Genomic DNA, 17,795 nt, shown 5'->3' with positions numbered 1-17,795 from the left:
TTTAATCATGTACCTTTTATTTGAGTTTTGACAGGAGCTAGAGGATTTCTTTGGGACTCTAAAATTGGCATTAACCAACTTTATACTTTGTTAAGAACATTGACTTAATTTTATGTCAGCATCCACGAAACTTATTCCTTTTGTTTTCTGCAGAAGACTAGTTCTTGCCTTCACTTTTTGCAGTATTACATACAACTAGTCATTTAAAACTGTTGATGGGCTTGCTAAATTAGTTCAGTTCTTACACTTCAAAAACTAGAATTCCAAAAGTTAGAAGAAACTCAATAGAACTTTACAATGCCTTTTCAATATTAACTAAATAGTTATGAGCCAAAATATAGCAGTATTTAAATCAACACACATGAGGTTTCTCTTGTCCATATGCCACATGCTCAAATATTTGGAACTATGACATTAATCATACTAGTAGAATGATGTATTGCAGCCAAGCAACTTTCCACTTTAGTCAGAAGAGTTTTCTTGGACAGAATATGCAGGAAATGCTTGTGAATCATCTTGTGAGTCAGTTTTTCTACCTTAGATTTTCCTTCTGTTGCTTTTTTCATCCTTTCCTCACTTCTTTTCAGGAGTGTGTATCTATGTGTTTCTTTTTTTTCCTATTTAATGTTTTGATTTTAAAATCATCATTAGTTAAAAGCAGGTTTCAGATGTTTCTAGGTGCTTTTTTACAAGTGAATGGTATTAATAACTAAAAGTTAATTTTTAGAAGTATTATGACTTAGAGTGTAAAATCTGTAACTTGAGATTTTTATGCTCGTTTGTCCAACTACTAAATATATATCAGGGTAAATCCTCAATAGGCTGTTAATGTACTTACTCAAAGTTGTTAAATAGTGAAATAGATGTGAAAATTGTATATACAGCATGATTATAAAGGCAAGATCTACTTGTATAAAGATTTGAAGGAATCTTGAAATGGTAATAGAGTGATCAAATTTTTGATTCAATTTTCTTTCATAAATTAAACATTATCTTACAGTCATTATATTAGGATGATTGTGCTTACTCACTCAGTCGTGTCAGTTGTGACTCTTTGCCACCCTTTGGACTGTAGCCTGTCAGTCTCATTTGTCCATGGGATTTTTCAGGCAGGAATCCTGGAATGGGTTGCCATTTCCTTCTCCACAGGATCTTCCTGACCCAGGAATTGAACCTGCGTCTCCCATGTCTGCTGCATTGCAGGCGGATTCTTTACCCGTTACTATTCTATTACGATTAATGACATAGTGCTGAATATTTGTGCATATCGCATGTGGATGTAATATAATTCTGATGGTTGAATTTTAGAAGGAAAAAATAAATCTATATTGAAAAGATTTTGGCTTTTATGTAGAAATCATCACAAGTAAGAGTGTTTGAAGAAACTCTTTTGTTATTAGGAATATTATTGACAGTGTTATTACTAGGGTAGTGTTCCAAGAAAGGGACATTCTTTTTTTAAATAGCAACTTTATTGATATACAATTCACACAGTACACAGTTCACTCATTTAAAATGTACAATTCAGTGTTATTTAGTATGTTTACAGTGATAGTGTACAACCATCACCCCAGTCTACTTTATTTAGAACATTTTCTCCTCTGCCAAAGAAATCTCATACTCATTAGCAGCCACTCCCCATTTCCTCCCTCCGTGCATCCCTCCCTCCCTGCATCCCTGCCCAACACTAGCCTACTCTCTGGCTCTGTAGATTTACCTTTTCTGGACATTTCAGTATAAATGGAATCATACAGTATGGGGCCTTTTGTGTGACTGACCTCTTTCATTTCACATGTTTTCACATAATGTTGTAACAGAAAGAAGTGAAAGTGTGAGTTGCCCAGTCGTGTCCGACTCTATGCAACCCCACAGACTGTAGTCCCCTAGTCTCCTCTGTCCATGGGATTCTCCAGGCAAGAATATTGGAGTGGGGTAGCCACTTCCTTCTCTGGGGATCTTCCTAACCCAGGGACTGGATCCTTGTCTACCTGCATTGCAGGCAGAGTCTGAGTCACCAGGGAAGTCCCTTAATGTTGTAGTATCTATTAGTATTTCATTACTTTTTATTACTTAGTAAGATTCCATTGTGTGGATATTTTGTGTTTCTGTTCACTTGTTGGTGGACGTGTGAGTTGTTTGCACTTTTTGGCTCTTAAGATTTATGTTGCTGTTTACATTCATGTTTTCATTTCCCTTGAGTGTATACCCAAGAGTGGAATCAAGTAGTAACTCAGTGTTTAATCTTTTGAGGAACTGCCAGAATCTTCCAAAGCGGATGCATCACTTTACATTCCTGATAGCAGTGTGTGGTGATTCCAATTTCTCTATATCCTCATTAACATGTTATCTGTTTTTTTCACTAGCTATCTTAGTAAGTGTTGAGTATTACTCATCACGTTGTTACTTTGATTTACATTTCCCTGATGGCTAATGATGTTGGGCATCTTTTTGTGTACTTATTGGCTATTTGCGTATTTTTAGAGAAATGTCTGTCCAAGTCTTTTGCCTATTTTTAAATTAAATCATTTGCCTATTTTGTTACTAAGTTGTAGGAGTTCTTTATACCTTATCAGATGATTTGCAAAAGTTTCTCCTTTTGTGTACCTTGCCTCTTTTACTTCCTTTTAAAATTTTTTCTTTTTCTTGCAATTGAGATATAGTTGATTTACAATACTATATTAGTTTCAGATGTACTACATAATGATTCGACATTTAATAGGTTATATTCCATATGAAGTTATTATATAAAATATTGGCTGTATTCCTTTTGCATTTTCACTTTCTTTGAAACACATATTTTATTTTGATGAAGTCTAGTTATTTTTTCTTTTGTCAGCTGTTCTTTTGGTGTGTTTTGAGGGGTATACTTCTGATTAAAATGATTTAGAAGACATACCCAAAAAAACACTGCCAGTGAAAAGTAAATGGTTTAGTTTTGCATGTTCAGCTGTCTTGGGAAACTATACCATGCAAAATGCATCATTTTTAAAAAGCAAGTTTTATTCACCTTGTTAGTTGTTAGTCACCTGTAAGTAGCATCTAAATAAATTACTCACTAATCTTTTGGCTGATACTCCTACAATATATTTGAAATTCAAAGGTATTTTTCAAAGATACTGTTGTAAATAAAGATATGTCTAAACATAGGGACTAGTAGGTAGGGTTTATTTTTAACATCTATCCATTTGAATAGATTTAAATTACAATAACAGCTGTATAGTATTCCATTGTAGGATGTGCCTTGATTGTTTACTTCTAGCCTGCTCCTTTTTTTTTTCTTAGACTGAGTTAATTTAAAGCAGTTATCTGAATGTGCTATATCACTGTACCAATTAAGAATGCTATTGGTACTAGATTTCAACATTTATAGATCTGACTAGAACTATAATTCTAAATCCTACAGTAACTTTTAAAAACTTAAAGATAGTTTTTTAAATCTTCCCTATGTTTTCTTAACTGTTGAATTTATTATGCATCTGTTTTGTGTCAGGTACTGTGCTAAGCTCTGGGGATAACAAGATAAATAACACATGATTCCTGCCAAGGATTTTGTAGTTTGTGTAGAGTGACAAGTTCTGTGAGATGTGTGGAGTACTGATTCCCAATTTTGGTTATGGAGGTAAATAGAGCAGATGACATGCTATCTGAGCTGAATAATTACCTGGTGGAGCAGGGGAAAGAATATTCCGTATAGAGAACATGAGTAAAGGTATGACATGTTTATGTAACAGAAATTGGCCAGTATAAATAGAGTAGATAGAGTTTGAAAAGTTGGCCAGGGAATAGGTTATAAAGGATCTTAAATCCATGGTGCTGCTGCTGCTGTTGCTGCTAAGTCGCTTCAGTCGTGTCCGACTCTGTGCGACCCCATAGACGGCAGCCCACCAGGCTCCCCCGTCCCTGGGATTCTCCAGGCAAGAACACTGGAGTGGGTTGCCTAAGGCTTGTGAATTCAGAAAGAGTAGAGAGCCATATTCCCATGGATAGAGGAGCCTGGTGGGCAACAGTCCATGGGGTTGCAAAGAGTCAGCTACGATTGAGTGACTTCACACACTCATTCAGCAATAAATAAATATATTTACTTATACACAGAAATTAATTTTTAATAATTAAAAATTGTACTACTATTCTAACTTTGTGTAACTATGAAAAAATTAAAGGTGAAAACAATATTTGAAATAAACTAAGACTATAGTAATTTGAAATGTTCTGATTTCTGTACCAGAAACTTGATAAAACATGTGCTACACACTTGAACAGAAAAAAGTTGCAGCTTGCTGAAAATGCATGAATGAGTGAGAGTTTCACTGTTAACTCATATTAAAGAAATCCCATTATTCCCTTAGGATTTCCTGTGTACCTACCTGGGCTGTTACACCTGACCATCTCATGTGGACTGAGGGCACCAGTGTCAATCTCTGTTCGTGAATATTAGTCCACCTTGATTAGTAATTGTTAGATGAAAATTAAATATAAATACTTCTAACGATTTTTTCTCATACTCCAGCATACCCCCTAGCACCTCTAGTACTTGCTTTTGTAAATCTGAAGTATAGTTGATTTATAACATTAGTTTCAGGTGTATAGCTTAGTGATTCAGTATTTTTTGCAATTATACGTCATTATAGTTTATTAAAAGATAATGGTTATAATTCCCTGTGCTGTCCTCATGCTGATCTGTTTAATATTTTATGCTGCTGCTGCAGCTGTTTACTCACTAATTTGTGTCCAACTTTTTGCGACCCCATGGACTATAGCCAACTAGGTTCCTCTGTCCATGGGATTTCCCAGATGAGACTACTGTAGTGGCTTGCCATTTCCTTCTCCAGGGGATCTTCCACACCCAGGGATCAAACACACATCTCCTGCACTGCAGGCAGATTCTTTACCACTGAGCCACCAGGGAAGAGGTGGTAGTTAAAAGCTAGGGAGAGTGCATAGAGTCAAGATAAGAAGACTGAGAATAGATTCCTGGGATAAGACTCAGGTTTGTCAATGAAGACACTTAGGAGATTGGAAAGGTAGGAAAACCAGGACAGAGTAGAAGGTGTTTCAGAGAATGTCAGTCGAGTATCATGATTTTCAAGGATAGATCACAGTTGCAGATGCTCAAAGAAGCCAGGAATATAGAGACTGAAAAGAGGCTGTGTCTGAAGAAGTCAATGGTGGTCTGAAGTAGAGTGTTCTAGAGGAGAATTGTTAGTTAAGCCACCTTGAGTTTAAAATCTGTTACTCAATCTAGTCTGTCAATCGTTTATGAATACTAGAAGTGTTTACTAGATTAACTATTGTGGTTATATAAGGTTATGAAAGAATTCACACCCATGTGAACTGGCAGTAAAGATAGTTTATGGTGAAATGCTCTATTGTAGTATGAATTTTGTAAAATATTAAAAATTTGATCTAAAATATAACTCTATATCTTTAAACTTTATCTTGATGCAAAAGTATTTATTGGCTACCCTCTCTGCTACTTAGCACAGAGGTCTGAAGTTAAATTAGAAGTTGGAAGGATACTAGGAGAGGCTATCAGCTGTTTTCATTGTGTTTTATAAACCACTGGGTGATTTTAGCATCTTGTTATATCTTAGCAGTATTGTTATACCTTCTCCAGTATTCTTGCCTGTAGAATCCTCATGGACAGAGGAGCCTGGGGCTACAGTCCATGGGGTCACATAGTCGGACACGACTGAGTGACTCAGCACAGCACATACTTTAGCCACCTTCCTTTATTCTTTCTGTGCTATAGTCACAGATTAATTTATTAGCTGGGAATACTAAATTAAGGTGAAAACTCACTTTAGAGGAATATATTATTTCATGCCTAAAGACTAAATGTAATATTTATCTCTCCTAAAGACTAATGTAATATTTCCCATTCTACCTTTAGGGAGTAGAAACTTAAGAGGTACTTAAAAATGAGATGAATGAAGATGGGTATCTGTGAGTTTATAGTAACAATTAACAGGAAAGGAAAATAATTTCCTCTCCTCCTTTTTATGTTAAAATTTCCCTCTCCTACCATTTTTCTGTTGTATGAGTCAGGTGATAAAGTGGAACTTACTGAAACCAATATTAAATTTTACTTTACAGTCTGTGCACCAGAGCATGATGGAATCAAAAGACTTGGTACCAGAATGTAGGAAGTGGTGGTTGAGGTAAGAGTGGGAAGGTAGGCTGTAGCCCTTTGTAAGACCTAATGTACTCAGGTAGGTTCCATTTTTTGTAGTGATTGCCAGATATTCTTCAGAATTTAAAAATTGTATCCCGAGGTTCCTCAGAAACGCATCATATTATTCTTTGCAAGAATTCTTCCTTCTTCAGACTAAGGTTATTAGTAAAAGGAAGCCACTGAAAAGTGGTGAGAAGTTCTTACTCCCAGTTATTTAGATTTTCTTTCCTGCATGCTTTTTTAGAAGTTAAAATATTTTATGTATTTTGGTTATTGTAACTTTACTTTTTATTGTAAGCTAAGAAGCTGGCTTAACAATACACACTTAAAATATTGTTCTGAAATTTCTACATTTGAACAAAAGACACCCCCCCCCCCGACTGTTATAATAAAAGGCTAATGCTCCCCAACTACACTATGGAGAAAATTCCATTCACAGTTTCTGTTAATTACCAGCATTCATTCTTTGTATTATTTACAGTATTTGATGCTGGTACATTATAATGTATCCATTAGTTGTTTGGAAGAGTTCAGTATATCAGTATAATACTTGAAGCACGTTTTTGAGATAATTATGCTTAAATTTTTATATAAAAATAATACCATTCACATTTACTTTTTTCCCCCAAGGTACTTTCACTGATATCACACATCATCCCTAAAACAGTCCAAGACTATTACCTCAGTTTTATTGATAGAGAAACTAAATTTAGAGAGGCCAAGTAAATTTCCTAACAATTTAGTGGCAGAATGAGACTAAAACCTCTTGTCTGCTTATTGTTTCTCCAGTAGTTATGTTACCACATATTATAAAGATTTTTCAGATTGGCCATTTCTCAGTTCAGACTTTCTTCATAATTCAGTGAGTACTTTTGCTGCTCCAGCTGACTAGATAACGAGATAAATTAGTATTTTGGAGAGCTTTTCCTCTAGTTTTACATCCCTTCCTGATGGACATTCTGATAAGCTACGCTTTGCCACTGTATCATTTGAGATAAAAAGCGAAAAGTTGCAGTCCCTGGATTTGTCAGTTTGTTAACTTGAATAATAAAATTCCATTAAAAGTCAAATACATCATTTAATTACATTGTATTAGTGAGAGGTTAAAGTTAAAATTGCTCAATGTGTCTATAATTCTAATACCATTCTGTAAAGACTCTGAAGTCTCGAGTTCAAATCAGTTTTTGGTGTAATTAATCACAAAGGAGTCTCTGTATCTTATATTATGATAAATCTGCAATATCATATTTTATATTCTCTTAATTAAATTTTACTGTTAGAGGGGATTGTAGACATTATACATTTCGATCTTCTAGTTGGTATCTTCCCTTACATAACTGCTCCTTGAACAGTTCTAGCAAGGATGAACTCAGGTACTTTATGAGATAGTGTAAACCACCTGTGAATAACTCTGGTGGTTAGAAATGTTGGAAATTTTTATTGCAAAATACTGCTTCTTATACTTTCCAACTATTTTTCTGATTTCTGTCCTCCCATACAAGGAAGATACTCAGGTTTTCACATGACAGTCTGTCAAAATAACTGAAGACTTCTCTAACTTCCTTTGACTCCTTCCTATTTCCAGACTAAGAGTCTTTACTTTGATTTATTTTTATTTATATTATGTGAGGTTCGGTCAGAATTATCTTCTTCTGCTTGTGTTTCATCTGTTAGGGTCTTAAGTTTTTTTCCAAATTGAACAGAGTACTCCAGAATTTGAAATGACCTGTGTAATAGATGGTGGGAAGGTTACCTGCCTTATACTGGCTATTTAAATATATGCAACCTGAGTTCTTTAATTTTGAAGAAACTACATCACAGTATTAGTTCATTTTGGGTTTATAGTCATCTAAAGCTTCCTTGGTGGCTCAGATGGTAAAAAAATCTGCATGCAGTGCAGGATACCTGGGTTCTATCCCTGGATTGGAAACACCTCCTGGAGGAGGGCATGGCAACAAACTCCAGTATTCTTGCCTGGAGAATCCCATGGACAGAGGAGCCTGGCGGGCTGTAGTCCATGGGGTCACAAAAAGTCGGACACAACTGACTGACTAAGCAGAACACAAAGCCCTTTTGCATGAAAGCAGTGGATAAGTTCAGATCCTTTCATTTATTTTTATTGCCATTGAACTTTTCAAACATAAGTGTTTCGACTTTACAGTTACCATTATTATATTTCATCTTCATTTATTTAGTTTATTGTTGCAATTTGTCTGTAGCTTTTAACATTACTAATTTGTTTTTGGCATACTAGCCTTTCTTGTGTTTGTATCATTTGAGAGTTTCTTAACCAACAGATATTTTTTGATTACTTATTATAGGGTACTAGATATGTTTCTTTTGCTTATTGTATTAATAGTTTGGGTGTGGGGGAGAACTTTACAGATTTATTTTGATAAATGTTTCCATGAATATCCAAGTTAACTTAGAGAGAGAAAAGGAACTTGCCCTGCCCCACATTATAATTTAATAAAACACCCAGTAATCATGGAATCGTACGATACTGGTCCAGGAACAGACAAGTAGACCACTGGGACAACATAGAAAACTCAGTTCAGAACTTAAGATCAACTGTTCTTATAAATAGATAAGTTAAGTATAGACTGTTTAGTAGACAGTGTGGGAAAACTGATTCACCGTATGGAGAAAAAATTGAGTTCTTACATAATACTATTTATAAAGAAGAATCTAAGATGGATTAGTGACCAACATAAGATAAATAAAATTAATAAAGCATAATGCACCTTTGTGACTTAATATTAGCAAAGTATTTCTTAAAACCTTAAAAAATGAAATCATAAGTTGAAGAAATCGAGTCATTTGATGATACATCATTAACGTTTTCAGTTCAGTAAACATGGACATTGTTAATAGGCAGATAACATTTGAGGGGAAGATATTTGCAACAACTAAACCTGTTAATGAAATAATATTAGAATAACAAAGAAACTCCTTCAGTTCAATGAGAAGACTGGCACCCCAATAGAAAATGAGCAGAGGAAATAAACAGGGAGTCCACAGAAGTAGGGAAATAGGACCCTCCAGGAGGATGGTTTAGTGCAGGCATTCTGAAGAGCAGTTTGGCAATTCTTCATCATTTAGTTGATAAAATTCTCTTGGACCTAGCAGTTCTGTTCCTCAGTGTATATAGCCACAGATTATTCTCACAAGTTCATAAAGGGACATAGAAGGAGATAATTCCTTGCAGCAGTGTCTTGGTGGCTGACTGTTAAAGATAGAGTCTGTATTGCTGGGAGACCAGATAGACAACATGTAGAGTTCAGTTCAGTTCAGTCGCTCAGTCGTATCTGACTTTGTGACCCCCTTGGACTGCAGCACGCCAGGCTTCCCTGTCCATCACCAACTCTTGGAGCTTACTCAAACTCATGTCCATCGAGTCGGTGGTGCCATCCAGCCATCTTATCCTCTGTTGTCCCCTTCTCCTCCTGCCTTCAATCTTTCCCAGCATCAGGGTCTTTTCAAATGAGTCAGTTCTTTGCATTAGGTGTCCAGAGTATTGGAGTTTCAGCTTCAGCATCAGTCCTTCTAATGAATATTCAGGACTGATTTTCTTTAGGATGGACTGGTTGGATCTTCTTGCAGTCCAAGGAACCCTCAAGAGCATCAGTCAGAAACAATGAACTAAGTGTCCCACAGCAATGTAAATAGATTTTAAAAACCTTATGCAGAGGGTAAAGTTGGAATGTATACAAACAGAAGGATGTTCATCAAACATATTAGAGAAAATAATTTATTGAGAAGAACCGGAATAGGGAAATGGATATAGAAGGAAAAGAGTCAGTTAGGGGTCTTAATGGATGAATGATGATAATGTGGCAATGAACCGAGGAGCATGATTAACTTAACCTTTTGTATCTGGAGAGTAAAAGTGAAGTTTGGAGGCTCATGTGGCAGTGGTATAAAAGTTGGGCCGGAGAAGAAAAAATTAGAGGCCTAAAAATTAAAATAATCCAGGTAGTAGGACATGAGGTTTGACATTGGCGGTAATTGGAATAGAAAGTAAAAGATTGGTGCAGGAAATACTTGCAAAATAAAATTCAAAGTTGAGGGAAATAGAAACTTTGAGCGTTTGGAAAGTTTCTCTGGGTGTCAAATCAGCTTAATTTTGTTCCAGAAAATGCTTCTTTCTCCTTTCTCTTCTATTTGACTGGGCTAGAATTGAAAATTTTTTTCTCATCCTTTTAAATGTACTATAAATTATATTTAGTACTATGTGAATATACTGTCATTGTAATATATTTAGATTATATAAACAAAATAAAAAATCATTCTTTTCTTCACTTCTTTCTCCAGAAGTAACTAACCATTGTATCTGTGTGGTACATACCCTTCTAGATATTTTTCCGCTGCTTTTACAGATTATGTGTGTGTAAAAATAAATTTGATTTGTGGATATTTGGTGTTATTCTCTCTATAATCTGCAATTTTTTTTAATGTCTAAAAAACTTTTAAAGTATCTTTCCATGTAAGTATATAGGATAAAAATATTTGCTGGGTAAAAAATAGAGGTTTCAAAACCTTTTTATTGGCTAGATACCATTGGAATGGGATAGAGGGGTACAGAGTACAGGTGTGTTTATTGCTCTTAAAATCTCACAGTCTAGTAGAAGTAAAGTATATAATACTAATACTACAGTGAAGTAAGTGTTCTAATAGATATATGTACTAGGTGCTGTTTGAACACAAAGGAAAGAGCACCATAGTCTTTGATAAATGTGTCAGTTAGTGCTTAGATAGTGAAAGGGATTTTAGATCATCTATAAGGATAATATTTTGCAGGTCACCTGTGTCCCAGAATAATTAAGTGATTCACTGGAATCATTTCCAGAAATCAGTCTTTCTGGTATCCTAAACTGTAATCCAGAAGGGAAAATCTTTGTCATGTATAATGATCTTTTAGAATTTTGTGACAGCTTTAAATAGTGTAAGAAACTACTTTAGTTAAGATTTTTGTATTTCATCATGCAGAGGATTATATTTATGCATTTTTTCCCTTTCTTAGGGAGGTGGTTGACTCAATGGTTCAGCATTTTAAAGTGACTATATTTGGGGACCGTAGACCAGTTTATGATGGAAAAAGAAGCCTTTACACAGCCAATCCACTTCCTGTGGCAACTACAGGGGTAAGATGCTAAGATGCGTTCCTTTATCAGAAAACTATACATTTGCAGTGTCTTTTAAATGCATTTATGACCATTTTATTATGGTCTGTATGTATCACTTATCAGTTTTAACATGTTATTTTTAAATAATTTCAAACTTAAAGTTGTAAGATTCATGCAGAGAACTCATGTATACCCAGATTCATTAGCATTCTTAAAGTTTACCATTTGTTTTATCATTCTCTTTTTTTCTTTTGCTCTGTGTCTATAGAGACAGCTATATATAAAGATACATATACATACTTATTTCTTCTTGAACCATTCAAGAGTAGGTTTCGTACATTATACCCTTTAGTGTGTTTTTCCTAAGAACAAGCATAAAAACCATAGTACAGTTACCAACTTCCCTACATTTTATGTCGGTAAATTTTTGTCTGATCTGCCCTTAGTCCAGTTTTCTCATTTGTTCCAGTGATGTCCTTTAGCATTTTTTTCCCTTTAGTATAGAATCCAATCCAAGTTCCTGAATGTATTTACTTTTTTCTTAACTTATTTATTTTTAATTGAGGATAATTACAATGTTGTGTTGGTTTCTGCCATACCTGAATGTATTTAAATGTCATGTCTTCTTTGTTTGGGAAAATTTCCCAGCCTTTTTTTTTTTTTTTCTTTTATGAGATTAGCATGGTTGAAGATTATAGCCAAGTTATTTTATAGGATGTCCCTCTGTGTTTTTCTGGAGCTTCTTCTTTATTAGATTCTGATTGAGGTTTTTGGGCAGGAAAATTGCGTAAGTGTTCTTTCCTTATAGTGTATCATATCAGGAGGCGCATAATATGTATTTGTTTCACTAATGGTGAGGTTAACTTTGATCACTTGGTAAAGTTGGTATCTGCCATGTTTCTCCTTTCAAGTTATTCTTCCTTATGTGGGGAATAGAGTTTAGTTTTGTTTTTTTTTAAATTATAATTGTGGTAAAATATATGTTTAAGCTGGTTTTAGAAAAGGCAGAGGAACCAGAGATCAAATTCCCAACATCTGCTGGATCATCGAAAAAGCAAGAGAGCTCCAGAAAAATATCTATTTCTGCTTTATTGACTATGCCAAAACCTTTGACTGTGTGGATCACAATAAACTGTGGAAAATTCTGAAAGAGTTGGGAGTACCAGAGCACCTGACCTACCTCTTGAGAAACCTAATAGCAGGTCAGGAAGCAACAGTTAGAACTGGACATGGAACAACAGACTGGTTCCAAATAGGAAAAGGAGTACGTCAAGGCTGTATATTGTCACCCTGCTTATTTAACTTATATGCAGAGGACATCATGAGAAATGCTGGGCTGGAAGAAGCACAAGCTGGAATCAAGATTGCCAGGAGAAATATCAATAACCTCAGATATCCAGATGACACTACCCTTATGGCAGAAAGTGAAGAGGAACTAAAAAGCCTCTTGATGAAACTGAAAGAGGAGAGTGAAAAAGTTGGCTTAAAGCTCAACATTCAGAAAACGAAGATCATGGCATCTGGCCCCATCACTTCATGGGAAATAGATGGGGAAACAGTGGAAACAGTGTCAGACTTTATTTTTTGGGGCTCCAAATTCACTGCAGATGGTTATTGCAGCCATAAAATTAAAAGACGCTTACTCCTTGGCAGGAAAGTTATGACCAACCTAGATAGTATATTCAAAAGCAGAGACATTACTTTGCCAACAGAGGTCCATCTAGTCAAGACTATGGTTTTTCCAGTGGTCATGTATGGATGTGAGAGTTGATGCATTTGAACTGTGGTGTTGGAGAAGACTCTTGAGAGTCCCTTGGACTGCAAGGAGATCTAACCAGTCCATCCTAAAGGAGATCAGTCCTAGGTGTTCATTGAAAGGACTGATGCTAAAGCTGAAACTGCAATACTTTGGCCACCTCATGTGAAGAGTTGCCTCATTGGAAAAGACTCTGATGCTGGGAGGGATTGGGGCAGGAGGAGAAGGGGACGACAGGATGAGACGGCTGGATGGCATCACTGACTCGATGGACATGAGTTTGGGTAACCTCCAGGAGTTGGTGATGGACAGGGAGGCCTGGCGTGCTGCGATTCATGGGGTCTCAAAGAGTCGGACACAACTGAGCGACTGAACTTTGAACATATATAATGTTGGGCTTCCCTCGTGGCTCGGTGGTAAAGAATCTGCCCGCAGTGCAGGAGCTGCAGGAGCTGTGGATTTGATCCCTGGGGCGGAAGCTCCCCTGGAGGAGGACATGGCAACCCACTCCAGTATTCTTGCCTGGAGAATCCCATGGACAGAGGAATCTGGTGGGCAACAGTCCATGGGATCGCAGAGTTGGACACAACTGAAGCGACTTAGCATGCATGCACACACAAATAACATTATCATCTGAGCAATAAATTTTAAGATATGGTTCAATGGCAAAGTACATTCACAACCATTGCCAGCGCAAATCTCCATCTTATAAAACTGAAACTCTGTACCCATGAGACACTTAACTATCCATTTTGCCTCCCTCAGTCCCTGGCAACCATCATTCTACTTACTGGTTTTATGAATTTGACCTCTCTCAATACCTCATTTAAGTGGAATCATACAGTATTTTGTGTTTTGTGATTGGTTTATTTCACTTAGCGTAATATTCTCAGGGTTCATCCATGTTGTTGTGTCAGAATTTCCTCCTTTTTAAGGCTGAATTGTATCCCATTGTACGTATATACCACATTTTACTTATCCATTCATCTGTTGATGGACATTTGGTTGCTTTCCCATTTGAATGTGAGTTTACTCTCAGTTCAGTTCAGTTCAGTCGCTCAGTCGTGTCCGACTCTTTGCGACCCCATGAATCGCAGCACGCCAGGCCTCCCTGTCCATCACCATCTCCCGGAGTTCACTCAAACTCAAGTCCATCGAGTCGGTGATGCCATCCAGCCATCTCATCCTCTGTCGTCCCCTTCTCCTCCTGCACCCAATCCCTCCCAGCATCAGAGTCTTTTCCAATGAGTCAGCTCTTCGCACGAGGTGGCCAAAGTACTGGAGCTTCAGCTTTAGTATCATTCCCTCCAAAGAACACCCAGGACTGATCTCCTTTACTCTGCTGCTAAGTCGCTTCAGTTGTGTCCAACTCTGTGTGACCCCATAGATGGCAGCCCACCAGGCTCCCCCATCCCTGGGATTCTCCAGGCAAGAACACTGGAGTGGGTTGCCATTTCCTTCCCCAGTGCATGAAAGTGAAAAGTGAAAGTGAAGTCGCTCAGTCATGTCCGACTCTTAGCGATCCCGTGGACTTCAGCCCACCAGGCTCCTCCGTCCATGGGATTTTCCAGGCAAGAGTGCTGGAGTGGGGTGCCATTGCCTTCTCCGTCCTTTACTCTAGGGACCTCATATAAGTGGAGCCATACAGTATTTGTCCTTTGTCTCTGGCTTCTTTTACTTAGCATAATGTCGTAGAAACTGTACCATTTTACGTTTCCATCAGCAGTGTACAAGGGTTCCAAATACTTGACACCTTTGCCAACATTTGTTTGTTTAACAGTTTTTGATAGTTGTCATTCTAATGAGTGTGAGGTAATATCTCATTGTGGTTTTGATTTGAATTTACCTAATGACTGCTGAGCGACTGAACTGAACTGAACTGAATGACTAATGAAGAACACCTTTTCCTATTCTTATGGGCCTTTTCTGTATCTTCTTTGGAGAAATGTGTATTCAATTCTTTTGCCTATTTTTTAATTGGGTTATTTGGTTTTGTTGTTGTTGAGTCTTAGGAACTCTGTATGTATTCCTATGGGATATATGTTTTAAAATATTTTCTCATATTCCATAGGTTGTTTTTCCACTATGTTGATTTTATTCTTTGCACCAAAGTTTTAAGAAAGGGAGATACTTTTAAGCACTTATAGAAAGTGCTTGAAGTGCTCAAAGCTTGTTTCTCTTGATTATCTTTAAACTTACAAAGATAGTTAATAAAGGAGATACTTTTAAGAATCCTGATTCTCATTAGACTTTTATTAACTGATGATTCTTGCTTGGAAGGATTATTATTATATAACAATGGTTGTTTTTCTAATTCTGTCATTCCTTCTACATTAATAATTCGTATTCTACTGTAAGAGAGCACATTTTCTCCTCTTCTGTGTATTTATCCTTATTTATTTGCCCCAATTGTCCCAGGTTTGGCCTGCAGGAGCCCGTTTAAATTTGTATGCTTTTGTCATGATACAGCTTTTTTTTCTTGAGTACTTCCTTATTTTTGGACCCAAGATATTCCAGGTTCATCTTATGTTTTCCCTCTGATAGTCCTGCAACTAGCCGTATCTCAAAGGTACGCTGGTTTCTGTTAGTTGAGGAATACAATTTAGAAACCAAAGTCTTGTCACTGGATGTGCTCATTGCTGAGGTCAAACTGATTCTACTAGTTCTAGTCTATCCCCACTGGATTCTTCCTTTACTCCCTATGTTGCATATTTGTAACTTTCTTTTCCTTTAAACCCCTGACTCCACAAAATATCACCACTTTTATGTGTTTATTGAGTCATACAGCACATATAAAATAGTTTCTGGATTACTACATGATGTCACTATAGAAGAGAAGGCAATGGCACCCCATTCCAGTACTCTTACCTGGAAAATCCCATGGACGGAGGAGCCTGGTAGGCTGCAGTCCATGGGGTCTACTAAGAGTCAGACAAGACTGAGCAACTTCACTTTCACTTTTTACTTTCATGCATTGGAGAAGGAAATGGCAACCCACTCCAGTGTTCTTGCCTGGAGAATCTCAGGGACGAGGAAGCCTGGTAGGCTGCCGTCTATGGAGTCGCACAGAGTTGGACACGACTGAAGCGACTTAGCCGCAGCAGTCACTATAGAAAACAAATCTGATAGTGGGGATTTAAGGTTTTATTTTGTATGCGGTTCTTTCCCACTCACCCCTCTCCCACACCTCTAACTGAAAGTGTAGTCAACATATGTTATTATGTAAAGTTTTGCATTAGTGTTTTTTTTTAATATTCTTTCAATCTGGCTGTTATTTGTTTGAATTGCATTTGGTTTCATTTGATTTTGTATCTATTCAATTTTAGCTTTTCCTCTCCATCTTTGTCTTTTTGTTGTTGTTGTTGTAGGACTTAATTTAACATGCTTCCAAAAATCAAAACTACACTGGAAAATATGCTCAGAATTGTTAATCTCTCACTTATTTCTTCCAGTCTTTTCCTTCCTATCCTTTGAAAGTTAGCTGCTTTTTCTTGTTTCTGATTCATGCTTGCTGTTTCTTTTTACAAAAATAATACTTGCTTTTTTAACAATATTGCTTAGAAGTTATTCCATAGCAGTTCCAACCGGTCTTCCTCATCCTTTTTTTTAATAGTGCCTAAATGGGCATTTAAGTCATTTCCATGTTTTTCAGTGACAAAGAGTGCTAGCACAAATGACTTACTGACAATTGAGTCAATTGATTTGACATTGAGATTGGTTATTTTTTTATATTCGTCTTTTCTCTTAAATATTTAAACTTAAAAACAGTTGTATTTATCTTTTAAACTTTTACCAATTGACTCTTTTCCCATCAACAGGTGGATTTAGATGTTACTTTACCTGGAGAAGGTGGAAAAGACCGACCTTTCAAAGTGTCAATCAAATTTGTCTCTCGGGTGAGTTGGCACCTACTCCATGAAGTACTGACAGGACGGACCTTGCCCGAACCACTGGAATTAGACAAGCCAATCAGCACTAACCCTGTCCATGCCGTTGACGTGGTGCTACGACATCTGCCCTCCATGAAGTGGGTACTTCTGGCTTTTTTTTTTTCCTTTTTAGATTTTAAGTAGGAAAGCTGTCTTCTGAAGAATAGGTCTTGTAGTCTTTCCTTGGCTAACCTTCAGATGTTGTATATTTTGATTATCTCAGTTGAGGAATAGCATCCATACCAATTCAATGACAGAAGTAAGTTGCATAAAATTTTCTGACTTAAGAAAGTAAGTGTACATCATTACTTAGCTATTCTGTTGGATATTTTTCAGAAAAAAATGTCTAACCCTTTTTCTTAGGAGCTATCCATCTTGAGTAACTGATACATTTTCAAATTTAGTATTTTAGTTAAATCACTTTGTCTTAAAGGTGATTTCATTATTTTTATAATAGTATCAAATTATGTTGAAATTATTACTCTTTTAATCATATTAGCATCTCACACATGTATATATGTATCTTTGTGTATATGTAAAGGATCAGTGTGTCTTTTTAAAGAAAAATATTGTCTTGAGACTTCTTGGCAGTCCAGTCAGACTCTGCGGTTTCAATTCAGGGGACGTGGGTTCAATCCCAGGTCAGGGAAATAAGATCCCACATGCTACACAGTGTGGCCAAAGAAGAAAAATACTGTCTTACAAACACATTTATCGAAGTAGCTTTTTGGTTAGTGATTGTTTATTCTGTAGCATTTTTTAAGGTAAGAACTATTTTTTAAAACTTTTTGAATAAAATTAAGCCTTACTCA

At 36.5% G+C, this 17,795-nt stretch overlaps 1 protein-coding gene across 1 annotated transcript in view; it reads left to right on the top strand.

Annotated features, from left to right (window-relative positions):
• Nucleotides 1-17,795, top strand: part of AGO3 (argonaute RISC catalytic component 3) — a 113,747-nt gene that overhangs the window by 31,454 nt on the left and 64,498 nt on the right. The window contains exons 3-4 of the mRNA XM_068966319.1: nt 11,196-11,316; nt 16,873-17,081. Coding sequence (XP_068822420.1) covers nt 11,196-11,316; nt 16,873-17,081 — 330 coding nt within the window. The remainder of the gene's footprint in view (nt 1-11,195; nt 11,317-16,872; nt 17,082-17,795) is intronic.

Source organism: Capricornis sumatraensis, chromosome 2, assembly GCF_032405125.1.
Source record: "Capricornis sumatraensis isolate serow.1 chromosome 2, serow.2, whole genome shotgun sequence".
Lineage (NCBI taxonomy): Eukaryota > Metazoa > Chordata > Mammalia > Artiodactyla > Bovidae > Capricornis > Capricornis sumatraensis.
Note: the sequence above shows the minus strand (reverse complement) of the source record. Positions and strands in the feature narration are given on the sequence as shown.